Raw genomic sequence first — 13,813 nt, forward strand, 5'->3', positions numbered from 1 at the left:
GCCAAGGACAGTCAAAAATGTGAACTGGTGATTGAGGGGTACTCTACCTGATTTGTTGTCCACCAGAAGCAATGGAGCGGAGCAAACGCAACTCCATTGCTGGGTTCCCCACACGGCCAGATCGGCTGGAGGACCTTGATGGCATAGGAGTTGGGGCAGAAACTGGTCCACCACAGCTGGACAGAGTGTGTTCCTCTTCCTACAGGGCTCTCATCAGTGCCTTTTCTTGCCTGACCCGACTTGATGACTTCGTCTGTGAGTGGATTGGCTCTGGGTTTTTTTCAGAGGTCTACAAGGTAAGATGATTGTCTGACAACAATGTGCCATTGACATTTAAAGTTTATAACCATGTTGACACTGTCTTACCGAAATAACTTGAAAGGTGCACATATTTCCAGAAAGAACACCAAGAGCTCAGTAGAGCAGTGGTGCTGTAGTCCTGCTCCTGGAGAACCACCTCCAGTGATTTGTTCAAACAGGAGTTTAATTGTAAAACACTTGAGCTTATGTGGATAAGCTTTTTCATCTGTTTTAGAGTTGTAACTACATTTTTGTCATCTAGGACAGGATTTTTTATACAGGGGTCCAGGTACCCCCAGGGGGCCACTGGGGGGTCTGGAGAAATGTAAAAAAATTAAGTGTAAATATGTTTGACATTATCTGCATTAGTGTTGTCAAAAATACTGGTACCAAGTCGGTACTCAAACAAAAAATTATTTACGACACTAGAATTTCTGAAGGTACCGGGCTACCGAGTACCAGGAACTTTCGAACGCTCACAACAAGCAAAAGATGACGACAAGCAAAGCTGCTGCGGAGTCTCAACTGAATCATGTCGAAATGAAAAGTGGAAAAAGCCAGGTTTGGAAATTATTTGCATTTGAGGCTGATGAAAAGGGAAACATCATAGATCAGCAAAAACCTATTTGTAAACGCTGTTTTCACAATTTTCTGACGGAAGGAGGAAACGCGTCAAACTTAAGACAGACACCCGGATTTATTCAAGTAAATAAAGCAGGTGAGTTTAAAAGCATATTATCATTTACATTAGGGCTGAAACGTTTAGTGGACATTATCAACATCGTCGAAAATGCAAAATTGATGAGAAAAATGTTCGTTGTTGAATAGCTGTTTGATCTCATTTAACGTAACATGAAATCACATTAAACTGTAACAATGACGCGTGAGAGCAGCAATTCACGCCTGCTGGAGGAAGAATTACACAGATCAGTCCAGATGCACTCGAAACTTTCACAGTTTATTTTATGTAGATCCCAAAGTATTGGGGAATGATGAAAAAAAAAAAAAAGTACATTCAGAAGCACTCTCGTTGTGGAGTAAGCCGAGGCGGAGCTCTTTAAAGGAAACATCCCGCCGTAACATCTTAAATGCACTAAAATTGCTTTATTAAAGTTCAAATAATACAGAAGCAGCTCATGTTAATAACTATAAACTCAGAAACTGGCATTTCTCTGTGTGGTCGGTGCCTCTTTAATGAGTTGTGTGAATGTCCTGATCTAATGGGGAGAGATTGAAACTGCACCCAGCTGAGAGAGAGACTCTATGGCAAGCCGTTTGAACTTTTATTCATTTCCAGGATATGAATTATTGATATCAACAATTAAATTTTCACTAGTTAAAATGTCTATTCTTGATATCAAGAATTACGTGGTTACTAGTAAAAATGTCTATTCTAGATATCAACAATTGAATTCCCACTAGTAAAAATAAAAAAAATTTGATATCTGAAAATGTATTTATGATATCAACATAATTTCAGATATCTAAAATGGCTTTCTTACTAGTAACAATAACATTTATGATATCAGATATAAACATTTTCACTAATGAAAATGGAATTATTGATATCAAAAATGAACATTGTTACTAGTAGCAATTCAATTGTTGATATCAAGAATAGACATTTCAACTAGTGGCAATTTAATTCTTGATATCAAAAATAAAGGTTTCTACTAGTACGAATTTTATTTCTGATATGTGAAATTGGAATTTCAACAAGTAAGAAATCAATTCTTGATATCAACAATTGATTTTGAATTGCAGCCTATGGTGACATTTCACTAGTGAAAATACAATTACAGATATCAAGAATTAGCATTGTTACTAGTGGAAATGTAATTTCTGATATCAAAAATTGCCATTGTTACTAGTAGATATCGAATTCCTGATATCAATAACTATCATTTTAACTAGTGAAAATTGAATTGTTGATATCAAGAATTCATATCCTGGAAATTAATAAAAGTTAAAACGGCTTGCCATAGAGAGACTGCCACGGGGACATCATCCGTCGAGCGCGCACGCTAAATGCAGCTAAATTAGAACGCGATTGCTCGCGACTTGTTTAATCATAATATCTAATATATATATATATATATATATATATCAGTGAGGAAAATAAGTATTTGAACACCCTGCTATTTTGCAAGTTCTCCCACTTAGAAATCATGGAGGGGTCTGAAATTGTCATCGTAGGTGCATGTCCACTGTGAGAGACATAATCTAAAAAACAAAATCCAGAAATCACAATGTATGATTTTTTAACTATTTATTTGTATGATACAGCTGCAAATAAGTATTTGAACACCTGAGAAAATCAATGTTAATATTTGGTACAGTAGCCTTTGTTTGCAATTACAGAGGTCAAACGTTTCCTGTAGTTTTTCACCAGGTTTGCACACACTGCAGGAGGGATTTTGGCCCACTCCTCCACACAGATCTTTTCTAGATCAGTCAGGTTTCTGGGCTGTCGCTGAGAAACACGGAGTTTGAGCTCCCTCCAAAGATTCTCTATTGGGTTTAGGTCTGGAGACTGGCTAGGCCACGCCAGAACCTTGATATGCTTCTTACAGAGCCACTCCTTGGTTATCCTGGCAGTGTGCTTCGGGTCATTGTCATGTTGGAAGACCCAGCCTCGACCCATCTTCAATGCTCTAACTGAGGGAAGGAGGTTGTTCCCCAAAATCTCGCAATACATGGCCCCGGTCATCCTCTCCTTAATACAGTGCAGTCAGCCCTGTCCCATGTGCAGAAAAACACCCCCAAAGCATGATGCTACCACCCCCATGCTTCACAGTAGGGATGGTGTTCTTGGGATGGTACTCATCATTCTTCTTCCTCCAAACACGGTTAGTGGAATTATGACCAAAAAGTTATATTTTGGTCTCATCTGACCACATGACTTTCTCCCATGACTCCTCTGGATCATCCAAATGGTCATTGGCAAACTTAAGACGGGCCTTGACATGTGCTGGTTTAAGCAGGGGAACCTTCCGTGCCATGCATGACTTCAAACCATGACGTCTTAGTGTATTACCAACAGTAACCTTGGAAACGGTGGTCCCAGCTCTTTTCAGATCATTGACCAGCTCCTCCCGTGTAGTTCTGGGCTGATTTCTCACCTTTCTTAGGATCATTGAGACCCCACGAGGTGAAATCTTGCATGGAGCCCCAGTCCGAGGGAGATTGACAGTCATGTTTAGCTTCTTCCATTTTCTAATGATTGCTCCAACAGTGGACCTTTTTTCACCAAGCTGCTTGGCAATTTCCCGTAGCCCTTTCCAGCCTTGTGGAGGTGTACAATTTTGTCTCTAGTGTCTTTGGACAGCTCTTTGGTCTTGGCCATGTTAGTAGTTGGATTCTTTCTGATTGTATGGGGTGGACAGGTGTCTTTATGCAGCTAACGACCTCAAACAGGTGCATCTAATTTAGGATAATAAATGGAGTGGAGGTGGACATTTTAAAGGCAGACTAACAGGTCTTTGAGGGTCAGAATTCTAGCTGATAGACAGGTGTTCAAATACTTATTTGCAGCTGTATCATACAAATAAATAGTTAAAAAATCATATATTGTGATTTCTGGATTTTTTTTGTTTTTTTAATTATGTCTCTCACAGTGGACATGCACCTACGATGACAATTTCAGACCCCTCCATGATTTCCAAGTGGGAGAACTTGCAAAATAGCAAGGTGTTCAAATACTTATTTTCCTCACTGTATATATATATATATATATATATATATATATATCACTACTCATTTCTTATCATGAAGAAAATTGGCAATATGCAGCTTTATTAATTAGAGAGCACTTTGCACATTAGTTTGGAAATTGTTTTTTATTCATTCTATTTTATGCTTGTTTATTTAGGCTTTTTTTTAGTACTTGGTAAAAACTTAAATTAAAAGTTGAAGCAAATCTTATATAAGTGTTCAAAATACTTTAAGCATGCACTGTTCAGTTTTGTTATAATTAAAAAAGAATATATTTAAATTAAAGTGTTGCCGAATGGCATATTTCTGTTCTTAGTTCTGCTGCTAATGTTTTGTAGACTTTGTTAAAAAAAGAGTGTTGTTGAGTAACCTGTTTTTTCTTTGGTACCGACTACTGAAATTTTGGTACCGTGACAACACTAATCTGCATATACATTTGTTGAACTTTTAGCTGTCACCTTTTATCTTGCTCACAAGGGGTTTTAAGGCCATATTCTCAGTAAAGCTGCTTTAAAATAATATTTATTGTTAAAGTACTATTCAAATACTTCTGAATTTAATTTAGAAAGTTTCTCTTAAGGTTTATGTACAAATATAAATAGTTCGGCATAAATTATCAGGGGTTTCAAGGCATCAAAGTTTGAAAATCTGTAATCTAGGATAACTCCTACATTTATTAAGCACCTTGAGGTGTAGCTGGTCTCAAAGATGGAGAGAAATTAATGGAAGTGGTTTTAGATGTTTGGCCTAAACATCTGTATATCTCAAAACTTTTATTTTTTTAAAGTAGAGGTTTTATTCCACTTCAAAGCTGTTTAGATACAGTTGGAGCTGTGGCGCACAATGTAGTGCATGTGTTCACAATGCATAAGAGCTATTGGCTCATTGTTCAAATCTGGCCATATGTCCTGATCCTATTCCCTCTAATCCCAATAGTTTTCAGTCTCTGACTTCTTGTCCTTGCATATAAAGGCATTAACCCATTAATACGTATGTTTAGATAATATGTTAGAGGGTAGTTTTAGATAGTCCCTTGCCTTTTCTTTTTAAAGAAGGTTTGCTTAAAGAAGTTTAAGTTGTGTGTCAACCAGTACTTTTTCGCACCTTCTTCGTAGTGGCTTCTCACTGAGTTTTTCAAGCTTAAATTGCTGTCTGGTGGTTTGCTGGCTTTCCTTGATGCAACAAGTATCTGCACAGTTCTCAGTGTGTGTTATTGATGGTACCATATTGTATGTGCCTGGAAACAAAAGGCTGTTTTTATTACCAGGGGAAGTGTAGAACAGTGACAAGTCAGATAATGTCATTCCTGTTGTATACAAAGAGCTTTGTGCACTGTAGAGGTGATTAGAGTGGCTAAAACTCATCTCTTGTATTGTGGTATTGGTTAGCTGTTTCCTGCATGTAAAGTCCTGATGAACTCCAACATTAAATTGAACTGAACACTCCCCTTGATTCTAAGCATCAGTAGTACACTAAGCTCTGATTGTTTATATTTACTGAGTAACCCAATAAAGTTTGGAGGTCAGAAAAGCCCTGGGAGAACAGTGTTTAATCATGCTGCCCATTACCACTATAAATTCCTCTCATAAAATGTAATTCGGTTTAAAAAATACACTTGTATACAAATTACACATATATTTCAGATACATTCTCTTAAAGCAAGTCTAAATATCTTAATGTTGCTTCTCGAGTAAATGTATCTTGTTTGAAGGATTTCTAGACCATTTTAAATGGGGAAAAAAAGACAAAAACACTTTTCCCTTTAATTCAGTGAATGTCATTTAGAGGAATTTTTAAAAGATGATTTTGTCCTCTTTATTGTAAGTAAGAACATTTAATACAACCTTTAAGTCGGTGGATCTTTGTCATTTTTAAGAATCCGGCTGATCCGGGCTTGTCATGGTTGGCAGACGCTTTCCATTCTTTAATGATTCTGTATAATCTTCTAACAAAAGTGAAGCCAATGCTGTAGCATAAGATCTAAAAACAAATCAGTGGCAAAACTGTCTGGCCACGGAGCCTTGCCTGTAGGCAAGGCCTTAATTACCTCGTCAAGCTCCTCCGAGATTATCTCAGAATCAAGATAATGTTTTTGCTTAGTCCTCAGGAGTTCTAATGGTTCCACAAAGTTTCTAATATCTTCATAGACTAAGACATGGAACTTTAGAGATCAAGATGGTATTCTTTAAAATCATTATTAATATAAGTGGCAATTGTTTTACCACATGCTGTATACTCTGTACAATACTCTGGCCTGCTGCTCAGGGGTGTCAGCTCGAGCACGTAAGTGTCTTTTAATGTCTCCAGAGCCCGAGGATTTTTAATTCTTTTACATATTGTCTTCCTAGTACAGTTAAGGATCAGGGTGTGTCGAATCTTACCGGTTTATGACATAAAAAGTATTAAACCAGCAAACTGCACAGAGCTCGCCGTTCACACGTCCGAACTTTGCATAGCATCACGTGACTCCCATTTTGTGTTATTTTTATACTAACTCATGTTCATATTAATTTCAAAATCTGTTCATTCAGTTTTGGGCTTTTATTTTGAAAAATTATATCCAAAACCACTTGCCATAGACATACACTTTCTGCTTTGGTTTAATGAGCTTGTTGTCAGTCCACGCTGAACTTAAAGGTGCACTCATCTCTAGTGATGTGATGATGGCAGCGGACACTGGCCGCTACACTGTACTTGTACTTCTCGATTTGAGTTCTGCCTTTGACACGGTAGATCACAGTATACTGATCAACCGGCTTCAAAATGAGATGGGACTATCTGGATCTGTCCTACAGTGGTTCTCTTCCTATATTCAAGACAGAACCTTTAATGTTTCTATAAACAATGTACAGTCAGATGTGACCAATTTGTCCTGCGGAGTGGCACAAGGGTCAGTTTTGGGGCCTATTTTGTTTTTACTGTACATTTTGCCACTTGGTCATATTATGGGTTGTTTTAAGGATGTATCGTATCATCTTTATGCCGATGATGTCCAGTTGTATTGTTCTTTTAATGATGCTGAGTTCCATCGATTGTCACTGTTCTTAGAGTGTGTGTCCTCTATCAAAGACTGGCTGGCCACAAACTTTTTGCAGATAAATGCAAGTAAGACTGAAACATTGATCTTTGCTCCAGACCATAAGATCCCGGTGATCAAACAGCACCTTGGCTCCCTTGGCTCCTCTTTCAAATCCAGCCTCAGAAACCTGGGGGTTGTGTTTGACCAGGCCATGTCTTTGGAGATACACTCAAAACAGCTTGTCCGAAACTGCCTCTATCACCTCAGGAATATCTCTAAGATACGTAAAATGTTGTCAAAGAAGGATCTGGAAATTATTATTCATGCTTTCATATCAACTAGACTTGATTATTGCAACTCTGTCTTTACCTTCATGAATAAGTCTGCTGTGAACAAGCTGCAAATGGTTCAAAATTGTGCTGCTAGACTTTTAACTGGTGCCCCAAGAAGGTCTCATATCACTCCCGTTTTGTTGACTCTCCACTGGCTCCCTGTAAAATATAGGATTGATTTTAAGATTTTAGTGCTGACTTTTAGGGCATTAAATAGTCAGGCCCCACAGTACATCAAGGTCCTTTTGAGTCAGCACTCCTCTAGCCGCACTCTTCGGTCTTCTGGCCAGAACCTTCTTATGGTCCCCAAGACTCGTTATAAAACCCGTGGGGACCTGTCTTTTCAGTCTGTTGCCCCCAGACTGTGGAACGCCCTGCCCCTGTCTCTGCGTCTGGCTGACTTTGTTGACTCTTTTAAAAAAGATCTGAAGACTTGTTTATTTAAGAAGGCTTTTGGTTGATGGGTTTTAACTAGTGTCACTTTGATTTTACATATGTATTGTATATATTTTTATATTGTTTATATAAGATTTTGCTTTTACCTTTCTCGTGTACAGCACTTTGTGATTTTATCTGTGAAAAGCGCTTTAGAAATAAACTTTACTTACTTACTTACTTACTCAGCGATTCCTGAGAAACACTGTTGATAATCGAACTCTACTGCCGAAACAAACACACCCCTCCCTGCAGTGCTCCTTTGGAATCACTGCCCCCCAAATTCATGCACGCTAGACGGTTTTACGCACACCAGCTCCAGGCAACTCAAAACTCTCCTACTACTAAATCTTAACATCACAACAACAGCATATATGGGTTCCGTGAAACATAGCAAAATTTATGTTACCCACCTTTCGAGAAGAAAGAGCAATTTCTGCATCCGTCTTCAAGCCTGTTACCTCTCGGAGGTCTCTCCACTGTTGAAAACCCTCGCCGATGTTGACGCGGCGCCTAGCACTCGACTTATCATAATCCTTCTTTTTTTAGTTTCTTATTCGTCTGACCTTTTTCTCTTGGTCTGTTTCTCAGCCATCTATCCTCGGAGTTTGGAAATTTAGCATCAGCCAGTTTTGCCGTCACTCTTCTAAGGAATTTCCCTCTCGCTCTACCCCCATCCTGAGCACGTGTATGAACCACCTCCTATTGCTGATTGTCTTGAGAATTGTTATGTGGATTGGTGTGATTTTTGTCCCATTTACAGAGCCAGGGCTGTGTACAAATACTAGATTTTTTTTTTTTTACAGCTAGCAGACTAAGAGGAGATATTTGCAGAATTTGACAGTTGGATTAGAATTACTTTGTGCACCTTTAAGACTGATAGGAAAGATTTCTTGGAATGGGACAACACTCCATTAATTAAAACAAATACTTTGATATATCGACACAGGCCACAGCGGCATATAAACAAGCGAATTTTGTGTTTTTAAACTGGTGTCATTTATCTACACCAGGGGTGCCCAATACGTCGATCGCGATCTACCAGTCGATCACAAAGCCAATGCTGGTAGATCGCACAAAATGTAAATGTACTTTCGTTAAATTTTAATAGAAATAAATATAATGTCTTTCCTTTTAGTTTCTGTCTGACTTGCACTTGACGAGTAAATATTGACCAGGCGAGGTTTTGTTTATTCAGTTGCCATGACAACTAGGTTTGCGCACACGCGCCTTCCATGGACTTCTGAGAACAGAGCGCGAAACTGCGATACTACTACCCGGATTAGGCAAAACTGTCTGATTTCATTCAGTGCAAGTCATCAGAATAAGGTAAATTCCCTGGCTATTGTAATCTATTGTGCTGTAGGTGTTTTGGGTTTAGTTTTAAAACTGAATGATATCAACATTGAACATTTTATTATATATTTTTTATTAATTAAAGACGAATTCCATGTAGGGATACATGCAGTAGTCCCAACAAGCATTTTCTTATTTTAAATGAAACTGTGTTATTTTTTAGTTGGTAGATCTTATTGACTTGGTCATTTAAAAGTAGATCATCACACAAAAAAGTGTGGGCACCCCTGATCTACACACAAAGCAGTGAAAGCACAGGCTAACTCCGCTTACAGCTACTTATGCAAAAATTGAGACACGCTCAATTTCAGTCAGCACCTGCACATTGCACGCAGACACAACAAGTGGCAATCGTGCGCACATTCAGAGCCATTCTATCAAGTGGAGCTACAAGATTAGCATAGCAATGCGTGGGTGGTACACTGGTGAGGAGACAATGTGCTGCCTCAACATAAAGATCAAATCACTCTCTGAGACAACTTTATTCCCAAGTCATATAAAAGATTTGTTAAAAATTAACATTGTTCATGAATGGCCCATCACTTCTAGGGATGGGCAATTGTACTCGAACGTGACAGCGACTAGCGATCATAAAAACGATGATCATGTGAGTTTAAAAAAAAGAGATTTTTATTTTTTCTGATTGGTTATAGCAGAATTTTGGGCAGCACCTTGAGCTCTGATTGGTTAGCGTTGCCAGAGCATGCGGTCAGAGTCCAGATGGAAGAACAGAGAGAAACATGGCTTCAAAGTTGCATAGTGATGTCTGGCTGCAATTCGACAAAATAGATGAAAATACAATTCAATGCAAAATGTGCAGCGCCAAGCTGTCACACAAATCTACCACAAGTACAATGCGTTATCATTTAGTATTTGTACATAAAATGTCTTGTGATACCAGAGAGGCAACTCAGACGAGCATCGCATCTTTTACCGTCAGACAGAAATGCAACGTAGCCAGAAACAACCACAGCAGAAAGTACCTGAACACAAACTTATCCAGTACTGTAGCAACATTGGATCCAAGACACAAACATCTGAAGTTTCTTGAGCTTCGAGAGGGAGAGAGTAAAGGAGAATCTGAAACCGCTTTACGACACCGTTACAAATTCTGTCACACCCATACAAAGTGACTCTCAGCCTGATCGAGCAGCAGTTACTGTGCTCAACGCTCTTTTTGGTGAGTATTACAGCGCAAGTGTTTTTTTTTTGTTCGCGTGACACCGAAATCTAAAGTTACTTCAGTGAGCCGTGCATCTCTGTAAACCAGGATCCCTTACTGTGGTGGAAGGTAAATGAGAATCGGTTTACAAAGCTAAGCATTGTACTTCGCTGTTCCTGCGACATCTGTTCCAGCGGAGCGCGTTTTTTCCACTGCCGGCCTAATTGCGAATAGACTCCGCACACGCTTCTCACCTGTGAAGGTAGACCGTCTCTTCTTTTTGAACAAAAATATGTAGGTGTTTACAAAAATAAAACGTGTTAAACCTTCTTTCTTTAGCTTTGAAAATAAAACTAAGCTGTTCATTTTTGTTGTTGTTTCAGAAGCTGAAATATGCTGCTAATGTAATATTGAAGAGAACGTTTTATTTAAAAATTACAGTTGAATAAAGTAGCCTAAAAGCAATAATGTGTGTTCATTTTTAAATCACATCTGATAATAAAAACACAGAGACAAGTAATATTAAATAAATCAGAAGCCTATATAAAATAATATATAATAAATCTAATACATTGACTCTATTTTTACTTGCAATAACGAATGCAGAATTAAAGTTTAGTGTTACAGAAATGGCCTATATTTGGAGAAATTATGAAAATCAACCCTTTTTTTTTTTTTTGTCACAGTTTTTATCTTGGGATGAAAATATCCTTTAAATTATATTCATAATTCATCAATAATCATCATGTGGTGTTCAGTAATTTAAGTCAGTTTTACTCCTATTATAATGTCATAATTTTAGCCTATATATATATATATATATATATATATATATATATATATATATATATATATATATATATATATATATATATATATATATATATATATATATATATATATATATATATATATATATATATATATATATATATTAGGTGATGTCAGCAATCTCTTGATCAAGTAGATGAAAATACTGTAATATCTGCCATATACACTCACCTAAAGGATTATTAGGAACACCATACTAATACTGTGTTTGACCCCCTTTCGCCTTCAGAACTGCCTTAATTCTACGTGGCATTGATTCAACAAGGTGCTGAAAGCATTCTTTAGAAATGTTGGCCCTTATTGATAGGATAGCATCTTGCAGTTGATGGAGATTTGTGGGATGCACATCCAGGGCACGAAGCTCCCGTTCCACCATATCCCAAAGATGCTCTATTGGGTTGAGATCTGGTGACTGTGGGGGCCATTTTAGTACAGTGAACTCATTGTCATGTTCAAGAAACCAATTTGAAATGATTTGAGCTTTGTGACATGGTGCATTATCCTGCTGGAAGTAGCCATCAGAGGATGGGTACATGGTGGCCATAAAGGGATGGACATGGTCAGAAACAATGCTCAGGTAGGCCGTGGCATTTAAACGATGCCCAATTGGCACTAAGGGGCCTAAAATGTGCCAAGAAAACATCCCCCACACCATTACACCACCACCACCAGCCTGCACAGTGGTAACAAGGCATGATGGATCCATGTTCTCATTCTGTTTACTCCAAATTCTGACTCTACCATCTGAATGTCTCAACAGAAATCGAGACTCATCAGACCAGGCAACATTTTTCCAGTTTTCAACTGTCCAATTTTGGTGAGCTCTTGCAAATTGTAGCCTCTTTTTCCTATTTGTAGTGGAGATGAGTGGTACCCGGTGGGGTCTTCTGCTGTTGTAGCCCATCCGCCTCAAGGTTGTGTGTGTTGTGGCTTCACAAATGCTTTGCTGCATACCTCGGTTGTAACAAGTGGTTATTTCAGGCAAAGTTGCTCTTCTATCAGCTTGAATCAGTCGGCCCATTCTCCTCTGACCTCTAGCATCAACAAGGCATTTTCGCCCACAGGACTGCCGCATACTGGATGTTTTTCCCTTTTCACACCATTCTTTGTAAACCCTAGAAATGGTTGTGCGTGAAAATCCCAGTAACTGAGCAGATTGTGAAATACTCAGACCGGCCCGTCTGGCACCAACAACCATGCCACGCTCAAAATTGCTTAAATCACCTTTCTTTCCCATTCTGACATTCAGTTTGGAGTTCAGGAGATTGTCTTGACCAGGACCACACCCCTAAATGCATTGAAGCAACTGCCATGTGATTGGTTGATTAGATAATTGCATTAATGAGAAATTGAACAGGTGTTCCTAATAATCCTTTAGGTGAGTGTACATAACATTATGAGAACACTATAGAATGTTGTGAATTCTTTTTGCTTGCCCGTGTTTCAGCGCGCTGTTAGAAGAGCACATCCACAACGGGAGTTACACTCTCTGGCTATAGCACGTAACTGCATTTGCATCCTTTTGTGCAGATACAAGTTGTAATGTTACGTTTATGTTGTGTATCTAGAATATCTGATTAATCTCATAGGATGTGTCATAGAAGGGGCTTCAGTTTACTGGAGTTAATTTATTCTTTAGCTTCACCTAATTCAGCTATATTTCGGATGTTTCTTTCTCGATAACATTGATGCAGCATAAGCAGTGTTATTTTTTTTTATAGTCATGTTTTCATGTTATTTTATTTATTTAACATAAATTTTCGTAACAATTGTAAAGTATTTTCATTATCTCCATGACGGACACGCCCCGCCCCTCGAGTACCTGTTTTTTCAGACCTATCAATGATCGAAATAAGAAATTGACAAAAATGCCCATCCCTAATCACTACATGACTGCCACTATATGGGGGAGGGAAAAAAAATTATTGTATGTGAATGTTGGAGGCAGCTTTAGAATCTGTAGGGTGTTGGTTTAACCCACGTGTTGTCTTTCGGTCATTTTGACCCAAAGAGCATTTTCTTTTGCCTGAAAATTCGAGTTATCCTATTGGACTAAAACTTGGACTAAAATTTCATATTATTCATGCAATCTTCATTTGGACAGTCCTGAGCTTGAGTACTAAAATAAACAAATCTATATTTTACTAGTATTAGAGTGCAGATGGAGTAATTGGTTAGGTGTTAATGTAAACGGTAGGGTTGAGAATTGCCACAGACCTCCCGATTTGATATTACAACGACATTTAGTTGCAGATTCAATATATTTTGGGATTCTGTAATATTGCTATTTGATATAATATTTACCTGTTAACTCCCCTTTTTTAGAAATAAATGTTTAGTGAAACATAGTTGTCTGTCATGACTGTTTTTTCATTCTGTAATACAGAAATGGCAGATAAATGGTAGGGATGTGCAAACTACTAATTGATCAGTATTGATAAGTTGATTATTTGTCTGGGCTATTAGTCGATTAGGAAAATAACATATAATTACACAAACTTTTTCTTATTTAATTTTTTTTCCCAACTAGTAGGCTTATACAAACTATTATTTAATGTATATAAGATAGTTTGAAATTAAGCCTCATTCTTTGGACTGAATTTGAACTGATAACCCATTGGTGTAATTAAATTTAAAGTGAAAATTTTGGTTAGTTTGTCACCA

At 37.9% G+C, this 13,813-nt stretch overlaps 1 protein-coding gene across 1 annotated transcript in view; it reads left to right on the forward strand.

Moving 5' to 3' along the window:
* Positions 1-13,813, forward strand: part of LOC127648969 (dual specificity testis-specific protein kinase 2-like) — a 52,773-nt gene continuing 38,960 nt past the window's right edge. Inside the window, exon 1 of the mRNA XM_052133835.1 lies at positions 1-296. Coding sequence (XP_051989795.1) covers positions 72-296 — 225 coding nt within the window. The 5' untranslated portion in view covers positions 1-71. The remainder of the gene's footprint in view (positions 297-13,813) is intronic.

Source organism: Xyrauchen texanus, chromosome 9, assembly GCF_025860055.1.
Source record: "Xyrauchen texanus isolate HMW12.3.18 chromosome 9, RBS_HiC_50CHRs, whole genome shotgun sequence".
NCBI lineage: Eukaryota > Metazoa > Chordata > Actinopteri > Cypriniformes > Catostomidae > Xyrauchen > Xyrauchen texanus.